Below are 27,659 nucleotides of genomic sequence, written 5' to 3' on the forward strand. Positions count from 1 at the left end.
AGTTTGTGACAAAAAATACTTCTATGAAAAGTTTGATTAATATTATATATTTAGTAAGTTTACTTAAAAATTTATAATTTATAGATAATAAAGTAAAATTTATTAATAGAGATTAATTTAAATGATAAGTAATTAAATATTACTTAAATAAATTCTTAGATTTTGATGAACTCATCCACCATACTTAAATACACGACTAAATAATTAAAAATTATTCAAAAGTTAAAAATAAAAATAAAAAGCTTACTTTCATTAAATTAAATATTAAATGAAGTAATTTTTAATAAAATATATTTTAAAATTATAAATTTATTTATTTTTTTATCAATTAAATTGAAATATTATTTCTTTAACAAAGAAAAAATTACAAATCACTAATTAAGCTATAAAAGTGAGTTAAAGTTCAAAATTAATATCAAATCACTAATAAATTATCATATAATTTATATTTATATCATTAAACATTTGTGACATTTAAATATATTTTATTTTTAGGTTACATATTCAATTTTTTATTCATTAAACTTTGTTAAAAATATTGTTTAGATTATGATATAGATATATTATTATTATTATTATTTATTGACTTTAAATTCTCTGATTGACAATTGGTTTATTATATAAAATAAATCAACGTTCCTTTTTTTATTTAAAATGAAATTTTTAAAAAAGCTGAGTACCATATTCCAAAAGATGGAATTAACCAAATAAAAAAAAAAAAACTCATAAAAAAAAAGTGGTCCACAACTTGAGTGGGCGATGATACACCCCTGGAATCATCCAGATACAGATGCATGCAGCAGCGTCCACACTTTATCACAACTCCCCAGACTTTCAAGGTTCAAATCTCAACGTAAATTGAACTTGATAATTTTTTAATATTTAATATAATTGTGCCTATTAATATTTAAATTTAATATCATAAAATAATTTTGAACAACTTTTTGCTAATTAATTTATATGGTTAATATTTATTTTTTTAACTTTAGTTAATATTTTTAAAGTTAATCAATTTTATTGACTCTAATTCTTAGCTCAGCGTCAGTTTTAATTAACATTTAAATATACTAAATTAGAGTATCCAAGATTAATGTTTTTATTAATATTATTTATTATATTAAAATATAATAAATTATTATTTAAAATAAAATTATTATTTTTTAAATTTAATTTTAAGAACTGAAATTTAAAAATTATTAATTGATTTACATGTATATATAAATTAAAATTGTTTATATTTTCTTTATCAAACATTAAATTCAAACCCTTAAGCAACCGAAATATAGTATTGGATTCTTTAGATTGACTAGTTAGTTTACTTATGCTTTGTCTGTATTTTAAAGATAAAGTGTTTATCAATTAAAAACCTTATGATTTTTTAAAACTGAAAAACACAAAAGACGGTTTGTATATTTTTCCAAAATTTAGAACAAAATATTCTTAAAAAATTTGAAAAAACTTTTACGAAAAAGACATTTTGTTTTTTAAGTTTTTCCAGACGTGGAATCTCTTCCGAGTTGATACATTTTAATAGCATTTAAGGATAATTTTGTAAACTTGCTGCATGATTTTTATTTTTCAAAACAATTATATTTTAAAAAGGATTAGTATAATATCTATAAATTAATCATTTTTTATTAAATCAATCAGATTTGTTTTTTTCAAATTATTATTTAAAGGGGGCTAAAAAATAAGAGTGGTGTGATTTAAAACGTGGTGTGTTTGACGGACCCAAGGAGTTAAAGAGAGGGCCATGACCCGTTTATCCGAGAAGCTCCGTTTATCTTCCTTGCTTCAGGAACCGACCCGTTTTCTCTCTCTTCTTTCTCTGTCCACTCTCAATCTCTGCAAGTCCCTCGCGCGCTTCATACTCTCCCAAACCCTACCCTTCCTCGCCATGGACAACCTCTTCTCCGATTACTTCTCCGACGACTTTGACTCCCCCTACCACCTCCGTCCCCACCGTCGATTCCTTCAAGAGGATGAACTTTATTTCGGCGACGAACGGGTCTACTTGCTTCCCTACAGGTGCCTCACTCGATCAATCACTACAGTCGTTTTTTGTTTTCTTTGTTTGCGGGGAAAGCAATGTCCGTTGTTTTGTTGCTTTCGCTTTTTGGGATTCTTTTGTGGTGCGGTTTTTCCGTAAGCTGTGTTGTTAAGTTGGGATTCTTCGTGCTTGTGTCCCAAGCAATTGGAATTCGGGGTTGATTACTTGCATTGGAATGTATTATAGTGTGTTTTTTTTTGCGAAATTGATTTTGTTTGGGTGTTTTTTGGTGGAGTGAAGGTGGTGGAGAGAAGCGGAAGTCGAAGTTGATCGTGTAGAGGGTGTTTTGTACACGGTGTCGTGCAATTCAGACTCTGACTTTGAAATTTTACTCCATCTGAGGAAGGAAGAGGACCGCCAGAAGATTAAAAATTTGGAAGTGGGGTTTTCTGGCCGTCAGTATGCCTTGGTTCCTGAAGGGATTTGGTTGCGTGCTCTCAAAAGGTGAGTCACTGGTTCCTTTTCATTCCCCCCTCTCTACATGTATATAAGTATTTTCCGTTTTATAAATACTGTGGTTGTAACTTGTAGGGACGGTTTTATTAAAATTTAGGAAAGTGTTGATGTGTTCATAGGAGTTTTGTTAACCTTTTTCTATGTTTTAGGTATGCTGTCTTTCTTTGTGATTATATTCTTATTTCTTTCTGGCATACACCTTGGCTGCCTTTCGGTGATGTGCCATGTGTGAATTCTTGAAGGCACGGTGTTTGAATGAAATGTTTTTAGAATAGTACGAATGGAGGATTTCTGTGTCATAGTTATGATATAATGTCTTGTTTCCAAATCCTTATTAAGGTGTTATAACCTTACGAGGTTATGCATATAAGGATGGTCAAGTGTAGAATTCAAATTTGAGACTATCATGGTGATTCTCTAAAGGCTATTTTAGGTGATAGGAAATCAAGCTGTTTGTTAGGACATGGGAGTAGCCTTCCAGGTTAGCATGTTCTTCTTTAAACACCATCTTGTTCCATGCATGATCAAGGAAGAGCTAAATCCTAGCCTTGGTCTTGCCAGGTCAAACTGCACCAGTTTGTCTTCCAATTGTCATGGCTGTGCCACCTCGTATTGCAATTTCAGCTCTTGGATGTAGTCCTCCAACCGTAAGGCCAAAACCTGTGTGCCTGCTACATTAAGCTTTCATTAGAGACCCTTCAAACAATGTCAGGCATATTTGACACAAGGTCAACACTTGGAGCTGAACTGATCCTTTCAGAGTTGAAGCATAAGCCAAACAGTGCACATCCTTAAGACCCTAAAATAATGAATTAGTGGAGGAGGAGAACTAAGTAAGAATCATTGTTATCAAACCCGAATAGTGGCACATAGCAGCCCACTCCCAAAACACTATAGTGGGATGATTGCTATTTTTAATATTTTTGATGTACACACATTGTATTATTATATACATAATTAAATAGATAATGCTAAAAACTTATTTGAAATTCATGACATATTCATAATTATCAATAAAAAGTAATAGGTCTTAAGCAATGCGTACAAGAAAAAACCAAGAAAAGTGGAGGAATCAAAATATCGCAGAGAGGAAAAATGGAAAGAAACAACAGAGAATAGAACAGTGGCTGCCGAACTGCAAAATTGAAAGAGGAGTCAGGTTGGGTACCAGCGGAAAACTGCTGGAGATGTGTGGCTCCACCACTTTACTTTGGTTGCACACAGGCAGAACAGAGAAGAGATGAGAAAGCATGGGAAGGAAACAAAAGTGGGGTTAGTTTCCTGAAAATGAAGAAGACAACTTTGCCCCTTAAAACCAATTAAAACATTGAAGTTTTGAGGGACAAAACAGGTTTTTCCATTCTGCTTCTCTGTTACAGAGCTATAAAGCTACAAAATGCAACTTTTGGGCCATGAAAGCGGCTGTGACTGCCACAAATATAAACCACACCTCTATTGAAGTTCTGTGGCTTCCAACTGCTGCTTTGCCATCTGTTGCCTGAAACGTGCTATTGACTACTTTGGTAAGGATTGGTTAGTGGTGCTAATTTAATGTTCCTCCAATACCTCATGGTTGATTATCTTATGATGTTGACAGAGATGGTTACAAGAAAAACCAAGTGGAGTAAATGAGTCATGGAATATTAGAGTGCCCTGTTTGGTTGGAATATCACTTGGTCTGCATGTCTTTCTTTAATAACAATGTGACTATAAATGCACCAGCCCTTATTTTCTTTTTCAGAATGGAATGCTACAGTGCTGTTATGCCCAGTTTCTTTGGCTTGCCTCCCTCATTGTTTGTGTGTAACTTCTATTATACTCTTTCCTCAATCATTCTATTCATATATTATAGAAATTTAACATTGATTTGTTGTTGCTTTCCCACTAGCATAATGATTTAAACAGCAATGAACAACATTACGAGTTTTCTGCTGGTAGAAGATCGTATACTGGATTTGTTTCCATTTCAAGTTAGAAGATATTTCTAGATGATGGTTCTTACTAGTATGTAGAACTTACAGAAATGGAAAGTTGATTCGTTATTCATCTTAATCTTCTTGTAGGTATAACGATTTTAATAATGCAGTGAAAGATTTTGGAAGCTTCTCCTATGCGGAGGACAGTTTGCCAGATTTGTTCCCCTTGCAAGTTAGGATATTTGTTTCATGGGAAACCAGTTCACTTGTAGCAAAGATAAACCACAAGGTCAAATTAATGATTTAGTGTTTTCTTTTTATGGATGGTGTCTGACCAGAGTTAATAATTTTACTTGAAAACTGCTGGACTTTAAATTTCTATTTTATTTATGGTAACTTTGTTCGATCAGTAATTAATATTTGGTGGCATGGTTTCAGGAAAATATGGCTGACTTCTTTAAGAAAGCTTGTGATATTTTCGATTCTGCATATAACGCAGTGAGTTAGCTATCTATTGATTTTTATTTTAATAGGTTGTGTCTGTTACCTTGGTTATGTGTAATTCTGTGTTACATCATGCAGGTGCATATTTGGGACTTTTCAGGGCAGACAACCCAATTCTTCTTGAATGACAAAGCTAGGTTGCCAAATGATTCTCCTGGTCAACCTGGAAAAGAGGTAGTTGTTGATTTTTCTCTTTTCTTTTGATGTAATTTTGTTACTGAAATTTCAATTTTTTGGTGGTCTAGCAAGGAAACTAAAATGCCAGACAATCGATGGAGGAATATTGAAATCTATCTTTGTACCTGATAGATTTTAATTTTTACACATCTGTTTTTAAGATCTATTGTTAGTCTTGAAGTTCAAAAACATAAATTCCAGTTATTCTGTTTTTTTATAGCATTTCTGCTGCTCCATGTCTATTCAGGTTTGTCTGGAATTACAAGTTCATGGACTTCCAGATTCTATGAGGGGTAACGAGAGCAATGAGATGATTTTAGATAGGTCTCAAGGGGAATGTTCTCGCAGTGGGTCTGTTATGATGAATGGAAGCACTGACAATGTGATTCCCTATGTAATAACAACCAACTATTTTCGAGGCAGTAGCTATAAAGCAGTTCGATCTTTGGGCCTGACAGGATTACAGAATCTTGGAAATACGTGTTTTATGAATAGTGCCATTCAGTGTTTGGCTCACACATCGAAGCTTGTTGATTTTTTCCTTGGAGATTACCGTAAAGAGATAAATTATGAAAATCCATTAGGAATGAATGTATGCTATTTATTTTCTCTGTTTTCAAAGTTATATCTTCATTTCTAAGCATATTTAATTTTTGTATTACTAATTTACTTTGTTTGTTTTTCCTTTTTTTTTTGAAATATTTTTCAGGGAGAGCTTGCTCTAGCTTTTGGAGACTTACTTAGAAAACTGTGGGTTCCTGGAGCAAGGCCCGTTGCACCAAGAATGTTCAAGATGAAACTGGCTAATTTTGCTCCTCAGTTTAGTGGTTACAGCCAGCATGACTCTCAAGTTAATACCTTCATGTTATTAGTGTTATTATATTGCAAAATATGCATTAAAACAATTGTAATTTCCATTGGCATCTCTTGTTGTTGATGAATTTTCGTTTGTTGTGACATGATGAAATAATTTTATGAAACATTGAAGTTTCTGGTATGCAGGAACTTCTTGCTTTTTTGTTAGATGGACTGCATGAAGACCTTAATAGTGTGAAACGCAAGCCATATCATGAAGTTAAGGATGCAGATGGTCGTCCTGATGAAGAAGTTGCGGACGAGTATTGGCGAAATCACCTTGCTCGAAATGACTCGATAGTAGTTGATCTGTGCCAAGTGAGTCTTATAGGATTTTTTCGTATGATGTGAGAATCTAATATTCTTAAAGCTTTTAAACATATTTTGGGTTCAGTATCCCATAGGTTTTTTGTATCAGTGATGCATAAAAGATTTTGATGGAATCAATTAAGTAGATATTCCGAAGAGAGATTTTAATGTGTTGAATATTAGAGTATGAGATTACTATTACAGAAGGGAGGTGAATTGGCTACTAGTTGCCACTGAACTCACTCTTTATTGACTGGTTGAAGACCACATTGTTTCAAAGGATTTTCTTAGTTTTTCTAAAGAAATAAAAGCAATAAACTAATTACTAATTAGGATGCAATAACAAATCTATGTTTGCTATGATTAAGCAATTCTCACTTTTAAAATTAATTTTTTTCTTTCTTCAATTATCTTGTAGGGTCAGTTTCGGTCAACATTGGTTTGCCCTATTTGCAAGAAGATTTCTATCACGTTTGACCCTTTTATGTATCTATCTCTGCCTTTACCTTCTACTACGATCCGGTCCATGACTTTGACTGTCATAAGTACTGACGGTATTGCATTACCTTCTACAATTACCGTTACAGTACCTAAATGTGGGACAGTTAAGGACCTAATTGGAGCCTTAAGTGCTTCTTGTTCACTGCAAGATGATGAAACCCTCTTGGTGGCTGAGGTATGTTGCAAAAGTTTCAAATTGAATGAATTGTTATGTTAGATGTTTTAACTACAATTTATTAGGCTAATGCAAACATTTTCATCTATGGATTCTTATTCAAAGTATGACGTTATGGAGTTATATACAGATATACAAGAATAAAATTTTCCGAGTATGCAAGGATCCATCTGATTTGTTAGATGATATTAGAGGTCTAGACAAACTTGTCGCTTACCGAATGCCGAAGTATAATGAAACTAGTCCCTTGGTTGTTTTTGTGCATGAATGTTTGGTGGAAAGGTAAGTTTCTCTATGCCCTAATTTCATTCCTTTTACAGACTGGAGTAATTTCAGTTTCTTTCCTACAATACCATTCTCTGTAATCTGTATAATTATTATGTATGCCAGGACCTGAAATACATACTCCCACAGTGAACATCATGTCATGGTAGAATATTTTTCCCTCATGTCATGACCTCAACTGTTTGAAGCACATACTCCTAAAGCACCTAATAATTACTTTTGTCACCACCCCAAGATTTTAATTAAAAAGAACTTTAGATTCTTTGTCATCATAAATTTTAGCAAACAATCTACCTAGTTGTCTAAGAATGCTAATTGGTTTATACAAGCTGGGGTTATATGCCTTTAGTGTAAAACAAGCGAATTCTTTGGGTTTCTATGATAGTTTTCCAGTTTTCCTTTCTGAACTGCTTATGTAAGCAATAAATGCCTTGATATTTGGTAAATGAATCTGTTTTTGGAATTATTATGTTGTTGGTTGTTTCTATATTTGCTTACTTTTGTGCTCTTATTTGGTGCACTAAATTTATTGGATCATGTATTTCTTGTCAGTTCTGGGAAGGAGAGGTTTGAAAACAGATTGTTTGGCATTCCACTTGTAACAAGGTTGTCCAGTCTTTCTTGTGGATATGATGTTCAAAGGGAGTTTCTGAAGTTAATCAGTCCATTTCAGATGTGTACTGAAGATATATTAGATGAGTCTGATAAGGATGACAGTGTTAATAAAAGGCTGAGTGAAGATGATGAATTGGGTGATACTACTAACTCTGCAGCAATAGGAAGTGATGTAGACTCAAATAGTGGAACAGAGGATGACATACATTTTTCGACTGATTTTGAATTCTACTTACCTTCTGGGTTAGGAATACAGAATGTCAAGATAACATTGAACAAGCCATTACCACCAATCACGATGTTGTCCAAAAGGCTGGAGATAGTTGTCTTATGGTCGGGTAAGATGCTTAAAAAGTATGATACATACCTACTTGACTCATTGCCTGAGGTTTTCAAGCCCCAGCTATGCACGAAGAGAATTGAAGAATCAGTTTCTATTTACAAGTGCCTTGAAGCCTTCTTAAAAGAGGAACCTCTTGGGCCAGATGACATGTGGTTAGTTGATATATGATATTCCAAATCTGTTATTTTATCTTTGAAGTTTTTTTTTTTTTTTTTTGGTTTCAAGAACATTATATCTTTAATACAATTTGTCATCATATTTTATATGTGATAATTGAGATAAGTGTCCTTATGTCTGAAAAAGTCAAGACATATAATACAGGGTTTCTGATGTTTGATATTGCTATTTGGTGTTCACAAGGTACTGTCCTACCTGCAAAAAACCTCAGCAAGCAACTAAAAAACTAGATCTTTGGAGATTGCCTGAAATCCTTGTTGTTCATTTGAAGAGGTTCTCATACTCCCAATTCAACAAGAACAAGCTGGAAACATTCGTTGATTTCCCAATCAATGATCTGAACTTAACAACCTTTGTAGCCCACAGCAATAGTCAGTCTTGCAACCGCTATATGTTGTATGCAATTAGTTGTCATTATGGAGGGTTAGGAGGAGGTCATTATACAGCATTTGTCCGTGTAAGTACCTCACAATTTGTAATACTCTTGCTCTGTCAAAACTTTATAACTAATTCTTCATTTTTTTTTATTTGGTGGGTACCTCACAATTATGTACTGTTTTTACTAATAATTACCTAACTGTTTTTACCATTTCTAATACAAATATTTAAAACTAGGAAACAAAGTGAAAATAGAGTTGCATTTTGGTAATTGTTATTAAAAATGGAAATTAAAATAGACAACAATTATAAAACCAAACAGGTCTTAAGTATTCCATTAGCCTTACAGATAAACCCAACTTGGGAAAACTTCTCAATAAGTACTTATAGGAATAAAATATTAAGTAGTAAAATAAATCAAACTCTTGTTATAATTTGAAATTAACTAATATTTCTCTATTTTATAAGAAACTCTCTTCTTTAACTACTGTAAATTTTGAGAGATAATTTGGGGGACAGTGACAAACAATGTTAAGACATGTGATCAGTGGAAAAGTAAGAGAGCTTTGGAGGACTATCTGAGATGGGGAATGTTTTTCTACTTCTGCTTCAGTTTCTTCAGAAGTTTGTCCCAGAGGATGTTAGAGCACACATGCATTTCATATATTTTTATGATAATCATGTAGTAGTTAAACTTCTTCAGTTCCTCACACAGCATTATAAGTTTTTATTTGACATCTTTAATCTCTGTCTTTTTTTTAATATATATATTTTAAGATGAGAAAATTCTTTTTTCTTATTTTGGTTATTTGTTGTAATTGAATCTACACCTTATTTTTTCTATGCATATTATATGCATTATAATTATGCTTATTCAACTGTTTTTATTTCCTTGCAGTATGGCCATGATAAATGGTATGATTTTGATGACAGCAGGGTTGAATATGTTAGTGAGGACATGATAAAGACTCCTGCTGCTTATGTTCTTTTCTACAGGAAAGTTTAGATGAAAATTTTAGATGCAATTGTGTAATTAGTCATAGCAACATGGAATGCTTGAGGCTTTTTATACCTTTTGCCTCTGCGGTTTTTGACTTCCTCAAAATTGCTGCTGAAGCGGTACTGGTTGGGTTTTACTTAGGCAAGTGAAGAGAAAAGCAAATATTTTAACATTGTACAGCTTTTAGACTACAGGGAAAAGAGGGTAGATCTTAAATTTTTATACCTGGTGGATAGATTACTACACATGTTGGGCGACATGTACATATGCATCCTGGAAATATTTAACCAAATTTTTTTACCAGATGTAGCTCGGGTTCTTTTTAAAACATGATTATATATGGAAAATTACACATTTTTGCCTCTTGGATTATCTCATTCTTAGATTAGGCCAATTTTTCCCGTGGTTGTAAGTTGTACGTATGACAGGACATGTTCAGTTTAATGCTATATATTTCCTGTCTTCAGTAAAAAAAATGTCGATAATTCTTAATTTTTTTTTATACTCATTTGTGTAAAAGACAACTGTTGCATTAGCAATGTCTGAAATGATTGATAAATATTTAGTGCTTTATTTTTCGGCCAATAGTGTGTGGTATGTCGAGTGTTGCAAAGTTTTTTTCCTGCTGATCCCGATGAATATGGATGTTTGTCTTTCAATTTTGTGCTGAGCTAATTGCTGCTTCATTATTGTTTTCTAACCAGTAGATTCCATAGAAACTGCCTTTTTTATTCAAGAAACTGCAAATTATATCACTCGAGGAGTAAATTCAGCAAGAATTTAGTTATTTGAATCACTAACAATTGCTATCAGATGTATTCCATACTTTTTTTATCTTTCTCTTTTTTAATTTCTTTTTAATAATTGTATTTTAAAAATACACTATAAAATATAAAGGGATGGATGCCTTGAGGTGTCTACTCTTGGAGGTTGTTTGGGTTGTGAAAATATTTTCTATTATCTTTAGGAAATAGTTTTGATTTTCAAATTTTTAACCTTTTGAAAACATGTTAGTTTTTACTTATTTTCGTTTTTCATTTTCAAAATGACCCTCTCTCCATTGATTTCATTATCTATGATCACACTATTATCCAGACGTGTTTCACGCTGTGATAATTGGGGTATACACGATGAAGCTCATTTGTAGTTTGCTGAAGTAAGCTTGCAGAATCTCTTTTAAGTGCCTCCTTTAATTCATGTGTCTTCGATCATGGATCTTGTCACGAGGACAAGGATATTTTTGGGTGGCTGTACATGGTGGGCTGTGCCATATGAAGCGTGGTTCAATGGCGGAGAAGATAGATCTACCAATGACAGCGACATGGGGGGATGTCTAGACAGCGAAGTCAACAAATTGTTTTTTGTTTTAGACTTCCAGTGGTGTAGGAATAATAATACAAACATTTGAAAATATCTTTCTAATTTCAAAAATGTTATGAATAAACATGAAAACACTCTTTTTACGATTTCTATATTTTTGGAAATAAAAACGTTGTTTTCTAAATTTGAAAATGGAAAAAGTGTCATATGTTTTCTCCGTCAATTTTCGTTTATAGTGAAAACGAAAATAAGAAATGGTAAAAGCAAACAGGCCCTTAGGTATTCAAACAATATTTTCTATGCAGCAAATAAAGTCTCGTTCATATATGATTTTTCATAAGTTTCAAAATATGACGAGGAAGTGGACTGGAGAGATCTTTTAGTAACCACATACCAGATCTACATTTGCATTGCACTAGGCTTATGGTTATGGAGAATGAAAAAGAATCATAAGTAAATAAAATAAAAAGAACGATGAGTAGATAAAAATTTACGCCAATAAATTTTATTTAGTTTGTGTTTTCTTCAAATAAAAGATTATCGACATTACATACATTCTTCGCATGTTGATTAAAGAAACAATCCAACAATGGTCACAAGAGAAGTGAATTATGATTTTAGGCAAACTTTATATCTGATATTAGGGAGTTCAGATTCTTAGGCCAGAGGACTGAATTACCACGTTGGGATTATTCAGTGTTTGGTTATAAGAAATGGAGGAAAAAAGGAAGCGAGTATACAATTTGTTATATTTATTTCAATTAACATTCCCTCCCTTTGTTAAAAAAATTATTTCCTTCCATTCCCTGATTTAAATCAAACAAAAAAATGGGCTGGGCCTGTAAGTGGGCTTGTGCTGCCCCTAGGGTGAGATAGGTGTAAACAATATATAAACAATTAAATAATATAATTATACAGTTACTGTCACAGAATCCGCTTGCACGACCTCCAAAAAAACATTCTCCTACAACGCTGCTAATCGTCTTCTCCGCGTGAGTGTTCTATCCCTCATTTTCCTCCATGCTTTCTTTATCTAATATGCATATTTGATACGCTGCTGCTTTTTTCCTGTGCCCAAAGTTGATTGAATTTAACTCAGTTACCAGTTTAGTATTGCTTTTCCTTTTAACTTCTATCCACCATCGATGCCTTTGTTATAGGTCTCCTTTCGCCTACAGACTCAATTCCGCGGTTTTATTATTTGTGATTCATGATACGTAAGGTTGAGCAAGGATTGGATTTGGACAAAACTCATCTAGATCCATTTTAAATTTAATTATATGGATTGTATTTTAAACAAATATATTTTATTTTTTTAAACTGATTTTAAAATTTAGATTTGATATAAAAGTGATTTTAAATTTAATTTTAAATTATTTATAAATTTACGTATTGAATAATTTTTTATAAAAAGTAAAGTAAACATTAATTAATTTTATAGAGATAAAATAATTTTGAAAATGTGTTTGGATAGATGTATTTTAAAAATAATATAATTAGGAAAAAGAAATAAAAATAAAAAAATAAAAAGAAATAGGCTGATTTATTAAAATATTAAAATTATATCTAATAGTAAAATTATTGTTTTATTAAAAATAATTATAAAAATATTTTTATTAAATTAATTAATTATTATTATTATTTTTAGTGTAATTTATTTTTTTATTTAAATTATTATTTTTAATATATTTTATTTATATTTATTTAAATAATATTTTGTATTAACGTAAAGAAAATAGCTTTGAAATTTGTAACTGTTATTGTGTTTAGATTTAGCTATCTTCATGAAAAATTTTAGATACATATTGCAAAACTCTCAATAATTTTTAACTATCAAACAAATTAACAAGACTTTGCTAATCGATTCATTCATAAATTAAGATAAACGATTGTTAGAGATTAGAGAGTGAGTGAGAGATATAACAGTCCAGAAATTGCAGAGAGTATGAAACGTCACACATATCAATAACAAAACCGGATTTTGATAAATTAAATCTAGGGTATCTGGTTATTTTTGTTGTCAAAAAAATAGGATTGCCGTGCTTTTAGGACTCAAAGTAACGATCCTTCTCCTGTTGGGGAATTCTTTTGAAGACAATCGCCCTTGCCTTCCCCGGTCCAACAGCGATAGTTATCTGTCATTTTATTTATTTTATTTTGGGCTATTTTTTCTAGATCGAATGGAATAGATGCCCTATCAGGATGAAAAGGAGTTGGTCTCGGCAGCCTCCTTCCTCTTTACGGATGGATAGATAGAAATACCAGAAAAACTCCCGGCCCTACCTCTTCTGGTTAACGCCTCTCTGAAGATCTGTTTAGGGTGGGCAAAGAGGGTGAAGCCACTAGCTCTGCCCGGTAGAAAAAGTGGAACTCGAACAGTTGATAAAGGAAGTAAGGAAAGGATATTAAACAAAGCTGGCCAACCTATTCCACCTAGCTCCCAAAGCGGTAAAACTGAACTAATGAAATCAAGGTGAGTTTACGAAAGGAAGTAAGACTCTGGTACTAAGGGGGAAGTCTAGCTATGGAAGAAGAAGTAGGTCACCAGTTTCTTATGGTTATAGATTGGCTCAATAAATCCAGATTTTTTGCCCACCCCATTGACAATGACACGTTTGTGTACTGTTCTGGTCAACTTATATGATGATATGAATTTGACGTCAAAATGTAATCCAATTATTTTGTATCTCATGGTCTAATTAATTGATTGATTAAATATGTGGCTTATTTTATGTTTTTATTTTTAATAAAAGAAAAAAAATGAAGTTAAAGATATTTTTTAGTTGAATTTTTAAATTATTTTCTTTAAATGCATTTGTAGAATTAGACTTAATTCTTAAAGCACGGAAACACAATGATTTTAATATTTTTTTTCTAATTTTTGAAACAGTGTTGGTATTTTTTGCAAATGTATGTCGTGTTGATTGTAAAGATAGAATAACCAATCAGGTGAAAGTGCTTAAAGTTAATGAGAAAAGATAGGGAAACGAGTTACAATCAAGTTTGAGACCGTGTTCGTACTGTCCAACAATGTTGCTTTTGAAAGTGATATGCCTAAAAATTAACGATAAAGTGCTTGCTAAAAATTCAATTAAAAATTATTTTGGCCTCTTTCTTTTGGATGCTGCGTTCAACAGCCCTGCGTTGATTTCAAGAGTTTGTTATTGCTTCTCCCCAACGTGCTCCAGAGGTCATCATCTTCTTGTTCTTTCTAGGTTTCTTATTTTTCTCTCTGCCTATCTCTGTATTTTCATTTTGTGTTGGAATGGATAATGATTGCATGGCTAGTGATTTCAGGCTATGATACCAACTAATCCTCTTTCAAGTAGTTTGAACCTAGGCAATAGTTGAAGTTGTGCCTGGACTGTCTTTTATTACTCCCACGATCTCTTATATTTCTGATTTGAAATTATACTGTTTAATCATGTGAGAAATTTAGTTGTGCAAAAGTTGTGATGATTTTCTTTGAATAGATGCAGTTAAAGGCCACAAAGATGCCTTTATTCTTCACTTATCGTAATGATGTGTAATTATCTGTATGCATTTTGGTTTTAATTATTACAAATTAAACGTTTTAACATTTTGTGTATGTGAAATTTTGGAATTTTGGTTTGGTTGAAAAGTAGATCTGCTTGAGTCTCAGTCAGAGTTCTGGATTTTTTTTTTAATTATTTCTGTTGGACTCGGAAATGGAGAGTCACGGTTTTCTCTGCTTGCTTGATTGGGATATGGTGTATAAAATTCAGACAGGCATCCATTTTTGGGAACTGAAACTGTAAGAACCGAACTTGTGATTCAACTAATCAGAGGTGCTAAATGAGGTCACTATTGGCAAGTGTGGTCAGATGATGGTCACTTATGTTTTTTTTTTTTTTATATATATATATATACAATCTGCTGTTGTATAATTTACAGATTACATTCTGGAATCAAATGTGCACGGTGTGCTTGTGTATGTACTGATCAAGTCAAGGTTCAATGTTTCCCCTTTTTGATTATCATCGAAAGCATACTTTGTTCGGCACTAGTTGAATTATACTTCAATTTTGCTTCTGCTTTGATTTACTGCCTATCGATGTATTGGTCTCTATTTGTTTATACATCTGTTTATTACACGAATCAGTATGAGATGGTTTGATGAACCAAGTCGTTCCATTTGTGATTCAGAGTTTTGGTCGGCCGTTATATTTTTATTTAGCAAAGATTACTTGTTAGATTTGATTTGATTTTTAAAACCAAATGCACCTTTGAATTTCTATATGCAATTAATTTCAGCAAAAATGCAATCCGATGCATTGCTATTGGGGGACAAACTCATACTGAGGGGATTGACATTCCATGGTTTTCATGGAGCAAAGCCTGAAGAAAGGAAGCTGGGCCAGAAGTTCTTGGTAGATATGGATGCTTGGGTGGATCTCCGTGCAGCTGGCAAATCTGATCACTTATCAGACACAGTTAGTTACACAGAAATATATCGGTGAGTGACCAATAAATTCAGCTCGTCATTGGTCAGCTTTCATCGTTGGATTGCATACACTTCTAGGGTTTCTCTTCATATTAGTAATTTACTAATTTAGTAAGTATGATCTAATTACGATACCAATAATTGGTTATGCAGTATAGCTAAGGAAACTATTGAAGGGACACCTCACAACCTTCTGGAATCAGTGGCCCAAAAAATTGCATTCACTGCTCTGAGAAATCATCAAGAGCTATCTGCTATTCGTGTGAAGGTTGGAAAGCCTCATGTGGCAGTTCGTGGCCCAGTTGATTACTTGGGCGTTGAGATTCTTAGACGCAGAAGCGATTTGACTGACTAGAACTTGCATGTTTACTGCTGCAGAATTTATATTTCTTCAGGTTCCATTGAACACAAAAGTAATTACTCTTGTTTCAGTACAGCATTCGTCTTTTGTCTTTATCTTTTATGAGCCTTACTAATAAAAATTAAAGATGAATGTCAGGCATACTATATACTATGCAATTTAGCTGAATTCTCCAAAACAAAATTTTCAGGGATAGTGAGTTGCCAGAGTACGTGAGTAAAGTTCATAACTATCGTTACTGAATGTGTTAATTTGTAATTCTGTTTCCTCAGTGATATAGTATTGAACCAAGGGATAACTTCGTTCATCTTATAAAGCCTTCACAGATAACTTCTATCAACATTTCATAGTTTTGAACCGAAGGAAATTGAAATCCATTAACTTTAATCTCTGGTCGTCTTGATATTGACAAAGATAACCAACACATAAATGTAGCTTCACTTATGTTAAGAGTTCAAATGTGCAAACAGGTTACGGTTTTCTTTATATGAAGTTAAACACAATTTAAGAAACCTGACTTATAAGATGAACAAGGCTGAGTTATAGGTTCGTCAATCACGCTGAACAGAGCTTATTCAGTGACCATTTCCTACTCACAAAAGCATCCAAACCTAGAATAACACATTCTTCCTCTTCCCTTGTCTTCCTCTTTTATTTTTCCTCTTTAATAATGTAATTGCAGCTGCCATATGTGCTGTCAGCCAATTGCCATACTCTCATTGTATATCTTGCCTCCTTTCTAAGATTCACTGGTTTGGGGTAAATTAGGCTAAAGCATTTTTTTGGTGATCAGATCCATTCTTTTCACCTCGTAAACTGAAAGCAAAGCAGTCTTCTGCATTAGGGAGAGGCTGACTGTCTACGGTAGAGTTCGTATTGTGCAGCTGAGGGTATCGGCTATACTTTCTTTTTAACCACAAGGGATGGCTTAGAATCATATTTACTTCAATACTACTTGTAGTTGTAAATAGTTGTAACTTATGCCTTAAGTCTATGTTTACTAGGGATGACTCTTTGCAAGAAATATGATACTTTTCATTCAAAATCCAATATCTCTTTGTTAAATCACATCATTCAATTCTTTTGTTCAATATATTTTAAAATTAAAATTTTAATTTTTCCAACTAACCAATTACAACTCCTTTCTTTTGTTCCTCGTTAAATCTCTTCTCGTAAGTTAAAGTTTCATTCTCTTGCATTCATATCTATCAGAATGTGTATTTTTGTCAAAGTTTACAAGAAAAAATAGATCATAAAGGTGTGAACGAGGAGTAGGAGGAAGAAAAAATAATTAAGAAAAATGAAAGAGAAAAAAAAAATTTTGAAGGGAAACGAAAAAGAAAAAAGTGTAAAAGAGTTGTTCATGATATCTTTGCTTATCATCCTCTCTTATAATCTGAAGACCCAATACTAACTGTAGAAATCTAATTAGAAAAAAAAAACAAAGAAAAAGGAAAAGAGGAAAAAAAAATGAATTTTGTCAAAGTTTATATGGAAGAAGAAGATGAACAATGACTTTTTTTTTAAGAAGAAATTAACATTTTTAATTATAAAACTATTTTATAAGTAAAAGAGTAAAACGAGAAGAAAAAAAAGTTAGAACAAAACTAAAATAAAATAGAAAATTAGAGAATAAATATATTAATTTAACTTAAATACAATGATGAAATTTATTAGAGTCAATTAAAAATAACTTATTTTAATAAATAACATTAAAAATTTATAAAAATAAATTAAAAATAACTTATAAAAATTATAAATAATTTTTTTATAAATTATTCATAAATGCTCCAAATAAACAATGAGTTCAAATAAAATTTAAATTGTAAAGCCTTGCTATAACAACTGAGTCACATTATTATGAGTCAATAGAAACTTATTGATTATTTTAAGTTTTACATGATTTCATTTAATTTTTTGTATTTAAAATTAATTATTTAAAAAATAATCTGTGCACTTAAAATGTATAAAAAAATAAATTTATTTTATTATTTTTTTGTTAACAGTTTGTGTAATATTTATTTTTAAAATAAAAACATATTCATCATTAATTTAAACTTAAAAATTTTACAAAAAAATTTAAAATGAAGAATAAATAAATTCTTTTTAATTTTACACAATTTTAATTTTAAAACAGTCAAATTCAACTTCTTTTGGGTCAACGTCTTCTGGCAACTTGAGCCAATGGTCACTGGACTTCCATAAACATTAATGTCCAAAAGATACGAATCATTTAATGATTATAAATGATTCGGGGCCATATTTTCTGTTACTCCAAAAGAGTTGGTATTCCTAATTTTTTCTTTTTTGTTAAGGATATTTTCTGAACGATAATTAAAGGCTAATATTACTATTATTTTAATTTATTATATTCAATATAAAAAATATTTGTTATTTTAAATTTTTATTTAAATTTTAAAATATTCATTCAATATATAAATGTTATTAATAAATTTACATTAAGTTTAATTAAATTTGTAATCCATCTAATTAGATTACGTAAAATTATAGTTTTTTAAATTTCTAAATCAATTAAGTTGCTCTCCTTTCAACGTTAGGCAATTTTAATTTTTTGTCTTATTCTTTTACTTAAACCTTTCATACTTTTCATGATGAAGTCATTTTAATCCTTCATTTATTCACAATTCAGTACAAAGTGATGTTTATATCGAAAATTTACCATAAATTTATAAATATATAAATATAAAAAAAATTAATATTTTAAAGTAAATTTTTAAATATTTAAGATTTTCTAATAGAAGAACTAAATTTGCTTACTTTTTTTTAAAAAATTAATAAAAAATAATTAGGACTTGTTTGTTTTTTCTTTTTAAAAATAAAAATATATAAAAACTTATTTGTTAATATAAGTTTTAAAAAAAAATTTAAAATTTTTTTATTTTCAATTTTTAAATCTGAAAAACAGAATTACTATTTGAGTGTTTTTATTTTTATTGTTCTGTTTCTCTTCCTTAAATTAATAAAAATTTGACTAAAAACAGTTTTAAAAACAAAATTATTAAACAATTTTTTTATTTTTTTCTAAAACAATTTTAAATATATAATTTTTAAAAATTAAAACTAAATCAAATAAACTTTAATTTGCAAGTATTTTTTTATCTATTTAATTTCTTTTTTCACAAATGAATAAATTATATAAATAAAAATACAATTAAGTCATTAATAAGTGTTAAAATTACTAAATCCTTACCACTAGAGATAAAAATAAGTTAGACTTTGCATAAATAGGTCTGACCTGTCTAATAATTTTAAAGTTTAAACTTGATTTATTATCTATCATAAGCTTTTTATTAAGCTTAATCTGACCTTTTTAAAAGTCTTATTTGGCCTATTAACTTTTTTAATGACCTACTTCGTATTGAGATATTTAATAAATTATTAAATTTTTTTATAAATAAACTATAAATCATCTAAATAGGTATGTTTTTTAAAAAGTGATAACGCTTATATCTAAATAAATTATTAAAAAAATAATATAATATAAATAAGTGCGCAAGATTATAAGAAGATATGAATGAGAGGAGACAAACTAGTAATAAACATAATCGAGACAACGTAATATAAATCAATATTATGCGTAAAAAATATACAAAAAAAATTCAGCAAGTAGAGCTCTCACTTAGAGAATATGTAATACAAACATTCTTTAACTTTAACAAAAAGAATTAGACTTTTTAATTTAAGATTTTATTATTTTAAAATGTAATTAATTTAATATATTATTATATTATAATTTTTATATCAAATTATTTAATATATTAATATAAATTTTATGAATTTTAAATAAGTCATTCTAAGAGGCCTAATAAATTTTTTCTTAAGTTTAAGCCTAACTTATTTAATTAATTAAACTTTTTAAGAAGCTTAAATAAAGCTTATTAATTAAATAAGTTAGCTCAGACTAAATTTTAAATAAGCTAAGTCGTAAGCTCCTTTTAGATAGCGGTTAGACTTATTTCTATCTCTACTTACCACTAAATTTTTATGTAGCACAAAAATTGAATAAAAGTAATCTAACTTTAATTTTTATCAAAATTTGTATTTTTAAAAAACTAAATTAACTTCTCATAATTTTGTATTTTTTAAAATTAATCTATAATTCTCTAATTTTTAAAAATCTAAATATAAGATAAATATTTTAGTTTTGAAATTAATTAAGTACATATAATGTGTGTTTGAAAAAAAATATTTCTATGATATCTCTAATTATCCACATAGGCAAGAAGAATGTAGCAATATCCAGTTTGGTGAAAGAGAGACAGACACGTGCATAGTTGGTTCCTTTCTAATCTTTCCCCATTCATACCCACTCATGACTTTGGCTAAGCCCTACCATAGCTCGTAACTACCAATCTAACCTTACCATTACCTTATTTATTGATTTTGAATATCATTCAACCATGAAATGATTCATACATCACTTTTCTCCTCTTTCTCCTAACTCTCTCTGTGGTTCCCACTCAAATTAACTACTGACTTTGACCCTTCAATCACTCCACACAGTTCCACAATCCCCACGTTTCCCCCTTCTCAAAGCTCTTTTTCCTTTTCGCAAAATCCCTTTTTTCTTTCTTCCATTCTATGTAATAATAATAATAACAGTTTATTTGATGTATATTTAAATATATATATATATATATAATTTATATATATATATAATTTTGAATTTAAAATGATCAAATTTAATATATTATAATATTAAACAATATACTTTATTAATAATTTTCATAATATATTCTGAAACATAGGAGTGTTGAAGAAAGCATAATAGTAATAGTAGGTTGGTTTGGTTGTTCCCATATTGATGGGGATTGTGCCTCATATGGATGCTCTCAAATCAGGTGACTCTGCCTCCTCTGTGTAAGGAAGGAATGATTTACTGATTCATGTTTCGATGGAAGTTTCAGTTTTTTTATATTAAAAAGCACAGCTCAACTGCCGAAAGTTTCATGTAAGTGACCTTTGTTTTAATAATAAATAAATTCAATTTACTGCTTAGATTGGATTTTAGTGCCTCCTTTTTAGCTATGAATTGGAAATGATGAGCATCCCTTCAATCCTGGAGTTTTCGTAAATCCTTTTATCAGAGAAATTCTTGGGTGATATAAAACACTATTTAGTTATGATTTTGATTATTATTACCTAACATGTGATTCACTTTCCAGTTCATAAAAAATCATTAAAACTTAGTCACATGTCATTTAACAATTAGCTAAGATTATAAATATATGATGGTGTTGGATCACTTAATAACTTTTTGAAATTAATTATTAAAATTATACAAATTAAATATTTTAGTGATTAAAAGATTTAAAACTCTTGATTAATCTTTATTTTTATTTTCTATTTATAAAAAATAAAAGAAAATCGAGGCTTTACTCCTGAAAATGTACTTTTAGTCACGTGGTTTCAATAAATTCTGTCACCTGTCTTTCTTGGAATATAGGTGTCGAAATTCTGTCAATGAGTGGCTGAGAAATTTCAATGTATATATGTAAGTTTTATTCGTGCAACAGAGGGGCGTAGCTCAGACTCACGGCTTCAATTGGATGTGTCAGAGTTATATACATGTAATTATGACTTTCTTTTTGTTAACATTAATTATGCTGATGGGGAGAAACTTTTTTGTGGCCATTTACGTGACAAATATGATTTGTTTTGTTGCTTCTTGCATTAACAACTCAAGCATGATGAGATGTGAAATTGAAATTTACCTGAATGAATGGCTAGCTAGTCCTTTTTTACCCACAGGGGAATTCTATGATTTTGGAGAGCATTCGAAATCTTATAAAATGGTTGTTTATGAGATGAGTTTCTGAATGAAGGTTTGGTTCTTGTTTCCCCAGAGATGGCAAAAGGAGGAAACATTGTGCAGTATAGGGAGAGGTTGGACAAAACTCTTGCCTCACCTGATCTGACAAATGACCAGATACTCAAAACCCTTGTCAAAAGTCAACTTCAACGTTCTTCAAATGTACAAACAGAAGGTAATAGCATCTGCATTCCTTAGTTTACTTTGAGATCATTGGCAAAAATGTGTTAGTATTATTTTTTGTAGCTATGTACTTAAATTTGTCTCTATCTCTTTTTTATTCTATATTTGGCATTTGCAGGGTATAAGGAGGAAGTAGTAGAAACTAGGACTACAAAGCTATGTAACTTTCTTGATATGTTGAGAAGTGCTTCTGGAGACAATGGGGAAGGTTCTACTACATCACATACTGATTGGAAAGTATGCTATATTTGGTAGCTTTTGCCAATAGCCATTTTGTGTTTTCTTGATGTTTCATTTCCCTATTTAGGTCATTGTCCGTTGATTTAAATGTTTAAACCTTCTAATTTTATATAAATAATTGATAACTACTTTTCTTAGAAATCAGGAATTTACATTGGCTGATCAACTTCTTGCTTCAGTGATTATTTATTCTGGATACTGCTTATGCTTTGAGCAGTAGTGACTTCTTCAATCAAATTCTCTAGGCATTTTTGATAATTTTACTTCTTTCAACAGTTAAAACAAGATAATGAAGAGTTCCGTGTTATGTATTGTGAAGGACCAGAGGGAACTCCCTATCATACATTGCTAGTTGAAGGCTATGTAGATGGGCCTCTTGATGTTTGTGAGTCATATTAGAGCAACCCAAAATTTTTGTGCCCTTTTAAGTCATATTAAAATGTGAAGTTTAAACGAGTTATTTCTTCATTCCAGGTTTATGCCTTTCATGGGATACCCCTCTCTACAAGAAATGGTGAGAATTATATTGTAATGTGTTTTAATTTTCTGCATATTAGTCCCTTAACAGCACTCAGCACTAGTGTCATTTTTCAGTCTTGAATTTCTGTGCAAGGTTGGAAGTTATACCAATAACCAATGAATGAAAATTAGTTACACGCCATGGTTTTTGCATCCACTTGACATTATTTTTGTCTATTTTAAATCCAAGTTCGGAGTCACTTTAAAAATCTTGGTGACACTTCTAGCTTAGACCCTTTTCACATTTTGTTTCTCAGGTGGCCTCAGTTTTCTATTCCCAGTTTTAAAGTTATAGTAGCTGACTGTTTGCAGAAGGTCCAGATTGGTGAACAAATATCACTAGTTAGGTTTGTCTTGCTAGCATCAGTTAAAAGATTTTATTTCTTAGTGTCACTCAACATGTTCATGCTAAAAGCCTTTACTCTTGAATGCTTATATTGCTCATTTTGGAAGAAAGGATGAAGATTCCATGGCCGCTGTCAACAAGGGAGGCTATAGTGCACTATTATCTGTTTGAGTACTTTCAAGATGATTTAGTAGTTGTTCTTTTGAATACGGTAGTCCCCTGGATCCTTCTTTCTTTCTTTTCAAAGAAAGTTAATTTTAAACTATATCTAAGCTTCGAGAAATGTGTATTTAATTTACTTTCAGGTCGCTGAGTCAAACACCATTGATGGTTTCAACAAGGATGCAATTCCTGAAGCGAAGGATGCCGTGAGAATTGATGTGGTAGGAGGCTATGTTATGCAAAAGGTGACATCGGAAAGAAGTTACTTTCGGTGAGTTTTAAATGAGAACTAAAAAATTAGAATTAACTTGAATGGGGTGATGAGATGAAAGGTGAAAGTCGTCACCAGTAATACACCATAAAAAACCATATAGGATCTGCTTGATCTTAAAGAAGATGCAAAAAATATTGGAAAAAGTTTTCTGTATGTAACGGCCAACTATATTCAACAATGATATATGGTTTTGTTTGTCTGTCAAACTCATGTGCAGCAAGTAATTTTTCTAATAGGTTTAGCAAATGAACTGTGTTAGCTTTAGATAATGATTCTGTATTATAGCAAAACTACGGTGAGTTTATATTGTTTTTGTGGCAGCTAGTGAGGGCAGTCTTTTCTTAAATTATAAAATTAAAAAAATGCAATTTCACTGAGATTCAATACTTCAAACTTGGCTTTGCTGATGTTTCAATGAATGGTTATTTATACCTGATTTAATTGATCCATCGGTAGCTTACCTCATTTTTCATTTCATATTGGATACTGAAAGAAATATGTAATTGAACTGTAATTTATAGACTATTTGTATGGCTTAACGTCCAACAAGTGGTGAAAAGTGAAAAAAGGATTTTGGTTAGAAACCCTTATTTTATGACGTAAGTTTTTGTCGATTTTTGTAGGATAATAGCAAATTTGGATTTAAAGCTGGATTTTGTACCTCCATCCCTCATAAATTTCATTTCAAGGCAGCTCATCGGCAGTGGTTTCAGACTTTATCAGAAGGTTGTAGATTCATTTCAAATGTATTTGTTATTAGGCATCAACCAATATTTACTGTTTTTAGTTTCTGGCATCTAACTAATAAGATCAATAAATTATTTTAAAGATAAACGAACAAGTAAATGTAAGGCACCATTAGGAATTTAGGATTACAGAGAAAGAATTACATTCATACTCAATAAGGATTCTTCAGTTGTACATGTATTTAACTCATGGATCTTGCTAATGATTGTCTTAAGGACTCTTTGTAAAGGAATATTGTTCAACACATCCTCTTAAATACTTCTAATTACTTAAAAATGCTAGTATTAAATATTTTTTAAGATTTTAATATAACGAATACTTTCCTTTTTATTAAGTACTCTATTTTTATTTCTTTAACTTGTGTCCGGAAGGGCACTCGTTAACATTCTCCTTAACTTGTATAAGAGGACTTGCCATGGATTATGAAGTTAATAGTCTTTTTTATTTGCAATGGCCAGTTAAAAGATTGATTTCAGCTTATTTACCATTTTCTGCTTGCTCTTTTTTATAAAACATTTTGTATTGTTTTCTGTCATCTTTTGACATTAACCAATCCCTGATATTGTTATAGGCTGTGGCTTCTATAATGGGCCATGATAAAGATAAAGAATTCAGCAAGGCCTTAGAGGACTCTTTGTATGTTAGAATACGCGAAGCGCTATATAATATTAGCGGATCAAAGGCTATGAATGGGAAAGAGCTTAAGCAAGATGCTAGCGTTGTTCCTGCTGAAGAACCTATTCAACAAAGTGAGCAATATGAGGCAAAATATGTATCCTGTGAGGATAGCAGCAACCAACGTGCAAATAATTACAATGGTTAGATTTTTGAGGCTGGTAGTGAAGTGGTTGTAGAAGCAGATTGTAGAGAGATTGTACAAGTTGAGGAGGATGTCAACAAGGTACTTGGCATTCCAACCGAGGAAGGAAATTCAAGGAGAGTACTGAAGGGCAAGAGGAATGGTGAAATCGAAGAGGCAGAGAATGAAAAGATTGTAGAAACAGATAGTGAAGAAATTGTTCAGATTGAGAAGGGTGTCAACAAATTGCATGACATTCCAATTGAGGAAGATGATAGAAGGAATGTACTGAATAGCATGATGAATGTATATATACGTTCGGACGTGAAAAAGGCTCTAGCAACCTTAGAGAGGGTTATTTCAATGGTTCGTGAATATAGATTTCATTCCCTCATGTCCACTCCAAACTTTGCTAATGAAGAGTCCCACTGCATTGAAAAAAGTGGTATAGTTGATTCAAATTCTGCAAAACTTGTTCAAGTATGTTTGAAAAATGAAGTTAGTGTTGAAGTATCAAGCAGTATACTTGAAGAAACTTTAGAAAAAGTTGGGACTATCCAAAACTTAAGGTGAGTAACCAAAGGAACAAAGTTCTTTTTTCCTTGGTATTTTATATTCTTAATATCTCTAAAAATTTGATTTTTCATCGAATCTAATCGTGTTTTATGTTTTATGTAGTTGACCATCTAGTGAAATAAAACTTTATTGTTATTGATTTTGTAACCTTTGATGTGGTTTGTTTGGAAATATATGTCAATTGGTACAGAATGTAGTTGATTGTGTGAATATGTATTTACTGATGCTCTTATTTTTTTTAGTTCCTTCAGGCACACAGGAGTAAATCCTAACCTAAAGGAAGTAAACTATAACAAAGTAGTACCAGCTTCAGCAGAGCAGAATCTTTCAGCACCAACTGGAGCAAGCCAAGCTGATTTATATTCTTCGAAAAATGGGACGACACTGGACCAGACAATATGTAGTAACATGCAACTAAACAGTGATACAGTCCAAGATGTGTCTTCAGATGACCTGAAAAAGTCAAGCAGGGAGATGAAGTATCGATATTGCTGTTTTCTGTATTAGCTAAAAAGAGAAAAATTTTAAGGCCAATAACAGAAAAAATAGCGTGTTTAAAGGTATTTAGTCACCTTGCAGCCCAATCTTCAACAATTTAGTACAGGTTTGGTATATATTTACTCGAATATCACTTGTATAATAGTCATATATATATATATCGGAGTAATTCTGTCCCTTGGAATTCTACGACAAATATAATATATGTAGTGTCATATTATTATTATTATTGCTGCTCAATCTATCTCTAAATTTAAGTTTATTTCGAAATGTATGATTAATTCGGTCGTAGTCTATGAAATGATTTATGAAACCAGTGAAATTGCAATTTGGAAAACACTATCAGAATTCTGAATGAATGACAACCTCTTTCTGTGTTTTTTTTTTCTTCTGACGACATCCTCTTTCTCTCAGAATAGTATGAAGTAAGATTTCTGTCAATAGGTGCATGAGGGTATCTTACAAAAACTAGCTTGTCGATTTCAATATCTTATTTCACTGTTTAATGTAAAACGTACCCATACTAACATTTTTGAAACTTCACGTTTATGTGTATTAGTGTGTATCTACTACTATCTTAGGCCTTGGGAGTTTACATTCTTTCATAAAGTTTTAAGGATTTTTATTTTCTCACACCCTATTCTTTATATATTTTTCTTACATTTTTTTATGTTTCTCTCCCTTTTTTCGTTTTTTAAATATTTTTAAAATTAACGACTTATTAGTTTAATTGTAGTTTTAATTAGGGTCAAATTGATAATGATAAAAAATATATTTTTTATTTGGAGGATGAGGGTTTACAATTTGCATAGATGTGGCACAGAAACTTTCAGTTGAAAGCAAATGAGTATTTAACATCTCAAATAGATTATTTATTCAACTTTGATCATGGACCATTTTTTAAATACAAAGGAAGGAACAAAATGTAAAAACAAGTATATCTCAAAATTTTTAAAAAGATCCCTATATTTAACTTTTATTTTTAGTAAATACTTTTTCCTTTCGATCAATCATTAAAATTTACTAGTCTTTAATATTTTTTAAGAATATATTTGTTAAATATAATTAAAGGGCATTAGCAACCGTTCAAAATATTATAATGAACTATTTTAAAAATAAATTTTATAAACTATAAAACCCATTCGAATATAATTGGAATAATAGAATAATATTATAAACAAATTAATATATAAAATGAATATAAATTAATCTAGAACGTGTGAAATTTTTTTTTAAGTACTTGTATGGTGTAAAATTATCTTAATTATACAAGAATACTTTTATTTTGGTAATTTACTTCAAAATTTATGAATAAATCTCTCGTGATAAAAATACTAGAATTTAGTTTTAATATGTATGTGTTCTACAAGAAAATAAATATTTTGATTTATATTCGATTAAAAAAATAGTGTCCTAAAAAATAAAAAGTATAATTTTCTTGGAAAAAATTATTAACACGCTTTTTTCTTTTTGAATGTATTTTATCATTGATTTTAATAAAAAAATTACTTTAGAATTCCTTTACTAATTCAGTAAAAACACTTATAAGCAAGACTCAAAATTAATATAAACATAGCTTTTTTATAACGTTCGAT

At 30.7% G+C, this 27,659-nt stretch overlaps 4 protein-coding genes across 10 annotated transcripts; all 4 read left to right on the top strand.

The window, feature by feature from the left end:
* Positions 1 to 1,703: 1,703 nt before the first annotated feature.
* On the top strand, positions 1,704 to 10,323 carry LOC113860868 (ubiquitin carboxyl-terminal hydrolase 8-like). 3 transcript variants are annotated; one of them, XM_027493403.1, is made up of 13 exons: positions 1,704 to 2,028; positions 2,291 to 2,494; positions 4,570 to 4,711; positions 4,861 to 4,920; positions 5,005 to 5,100; positions 5,351 to 5,695; positions 5,813 to 5,953; positions 6,106 to 6,276; positions 6,686 to 6,943; positions 7,074 to 7,225; positions 7,781 to 8,338; positions 8,547 to 8,820; positions 9,640 to 10,323. In XM_027493403.1, the coding sequence occupies exons 1-13, from the start codon at positions 1,754 to 1,756 to the stop codon at positions 9,745 to 9,747; spliced, it is 2,784 nt and encodes a 927-aa protein (XP_027349204.1). In that variant the 5' UTR covers positions 1,704 to 1,753; the 3' UTR covers positions 9,748 to 10,323. The 3 variants fall into 3 exon arrangements, with proteins under 3 accessions (XP_027349204.1, XP_027349205.1, XP_027349206.1); XM_027493404.1 differs by lacking the exon at positions 4,861 to 4,920 and having other exon boundaries at positions 1,742 to 2,028; positions 9,640 to 10,311; XM_027493405.1 differs by lacking the exon at positions 1,704 to 2,028 and having other exon boundaries at positions 2,305 to 2,494; positions 4,593 to 4,711; positions 9,640 to 10,311.
* Positions 10,324 to 11,977: 1,654 nt separating this feature from the next.
* Positions 11,978 to 16,197, top strand: LOC113863130 (dihydroneopterin aldolase 1-like). Of its 5 annotated transcripts, XM_027496567.1 has the most exons (4): positions 11,982 to 12,053; positions 13,237 to 13,728; positions 15,337 to 15,538; positions 15,680 to 16,069. In XM_027496567.1, exons 2-4 carry the CDS (start codon positions 13,668 to 13,670, stop codon positions 15,879 to 15,881), a joined length of 465 nt encoding a protein of 154 aa, XP_027352368.1. In that variant the 5' UTR covers positions 11,982 to 12,053; positions 13,237 to 13,667; the 3' UTR covers positions 15,882 to 16,069. The 5 variants fall into 5 exon arrangements, with proteins under 5 accessions (XP_027352373.1, XP_027352368.1, XP_027352371.1 ...); XM_027496572.1 differs by lacking the exon at positions 13,237 to 13,728 and having other exon boundaries at positions 11,978 to 12,053; positions 15,680 to 16,197; XM_027496570.1 differs by lacking the exon at positions 13,237 to 13,728 and having other exon boundaries at positions 13,952 to 15,538.
* A 5,336-nt stretch (positions 16,198 to 21,533) lies between these two features.
* Positions 21,534 to 25,028, top strand: LOC113862706. Its single transcript, XM_027495841.1, has 9 exons — positions 21,534 to 21,895; positions 22,022 to 22,140; positions 22,420 to 22,528; positions 22,618 to 22,657; positions 22,920 to 23,009; positions 23,120 to 23,219; positions 23,314 to 23,441; positions 24,068 to 24,170; positions 24,763 to 25,028. The coding sequence occupies exons 1-9, from the start codon at positions 21,757 to 21,759 to the stop codon at positions 25,012 to 25,014; spliced, it is 1,080 nt and encodes a 359-aa protein (XP_027351642.1). The 5' UTR covers positions 21,534 to 21,756; the 3' UTR covers positions 25,015 to 25,028.
* A 222-nt stretch (positions 25,029 to 25,250) lies between these two features.
* Positions 25,251 to 26,107, top strand: LOC113862707. Its single transcript, XM_027495842.1, has 2 exons — positions 25,251 to 25,553; positions 25,812 to 26,107. Exons 1-2 carry the CDS (start codon positions 25,288 to 25,290, stop codon positions 26,071 to 26,073), a joined length of 528 nt encoding a protein of 175 aa, XP_027351643.1. The 5' UTR covers positions 25,251 to 25,287; the 3' UTR covers positions 26,074 to 26,107.
* The last annotated feature ends 1,552 nt before the right edge of the window (positions 26,108 to 27,659 follow it).

This window comes from Abrus precatorius, unplaced genomic scaffold (genome assembly GCF_003935025.1).
Source record: "Abrus precatorius isolate BTA unplaced genomic scaffold, Abrus_2018 Scaffold3, whole genome shotgun sequence".
Classification (NCBI taxonomy): Eukaryota; Viridiplantae; Streptophyta; class Magnoliopsida; order Fabales; family Fabaceae; genus Abrus; species Abrus precatorius.

What these genes read in the sequence shown, in the direction of transcription:
- LOC113860868 (XM_027493403.1), top strand. Translation starts at nt 1,754, where the DNA reads ATGACCCGTTTATCCGAGAAGCTCCGTTTATCTTCCTTGCTTCAGGAA. An exon ending in CATGAATGTTTGGTGGAAAG is followed by an intron (nt 7,226 to 7,780) that starts GTAAGTTTCTCT and finishes ATTTCTTGTCAG; the next exon opens with TTCTGGGAAGGAGAGGTTTG. An exon ending in ATTATACAGCATTTGTCCGT is followed by an intron (nt 8,821 to 9,639) that starts GTAAGTACCTCA and finishes ATTTCCTTGCAG; the next exon opens with TATGGCCATGATAAATGGTA.
- LOC113863130 (XM_027496567.1), top strand. Translation starts at nt 13,668, where the DNA reads ATGACACGTTTGTGTACTGTTCTGGTCAACTTATATGATGATATGAAT. An exon ending in TATGAATTTGACGTCAAAAT is followed by an intron (nt 13,729 to 15,336) that starts GTAATCCAATTA and finishes AATTAATTTCAG; the next exon opens with CAAAAATGCAATCCGATGCA. An exon ending in AGTTACACAGAAATATATCG is followed by an intron (nt 15,539 to 15,679) that starts GTGAGTGACCAA and finishes TTGGTTATGCAG; the next exon opens with TATAGCTAAGGAAACTATTG.
- LOC113862706 (XM_027495841.1), top strand. Translation starts at nt 21,757, where the DNA reads ATGGCAAAAGGAGGAAACATTGTGCAGTATAGGGAGAGGTTGGACAAA. An exon ending in CATCACATACTGATTGGAAA is followed by an intron (nt 22,141 to 22,419) that starts GTATGCTATATT and finishes TTCTTTCAACAG; the next exon opens with TTAAAACAAGATAATGAAGA. An exon ending in AGATGGGCCTCTTGATGTTT is followed by an intron (nt 22,529 to 22,617) that starts GTGAGTCATATT and finishes TCTTCATTCCAG; the next exon opens with GTTTATGCCTTTCATGGGAT.
- LOC113862707 (XM_027495842.1), top strand. Translation starts at nt 25,288, where the DNA reads ATGATGAATGTATATATACGTTCGGACGTGAAAAAGGCTCTAGCAACC. An exon ending in AAAGTTGGGACTATCCAAAA is followed by an intron (nt 25,554 to 25,811) that starts CTTAAGGTGAGT and finishes TTTTTTTAGTTC; the next exon opens with CTTCAGGCACACAGGAGTAA.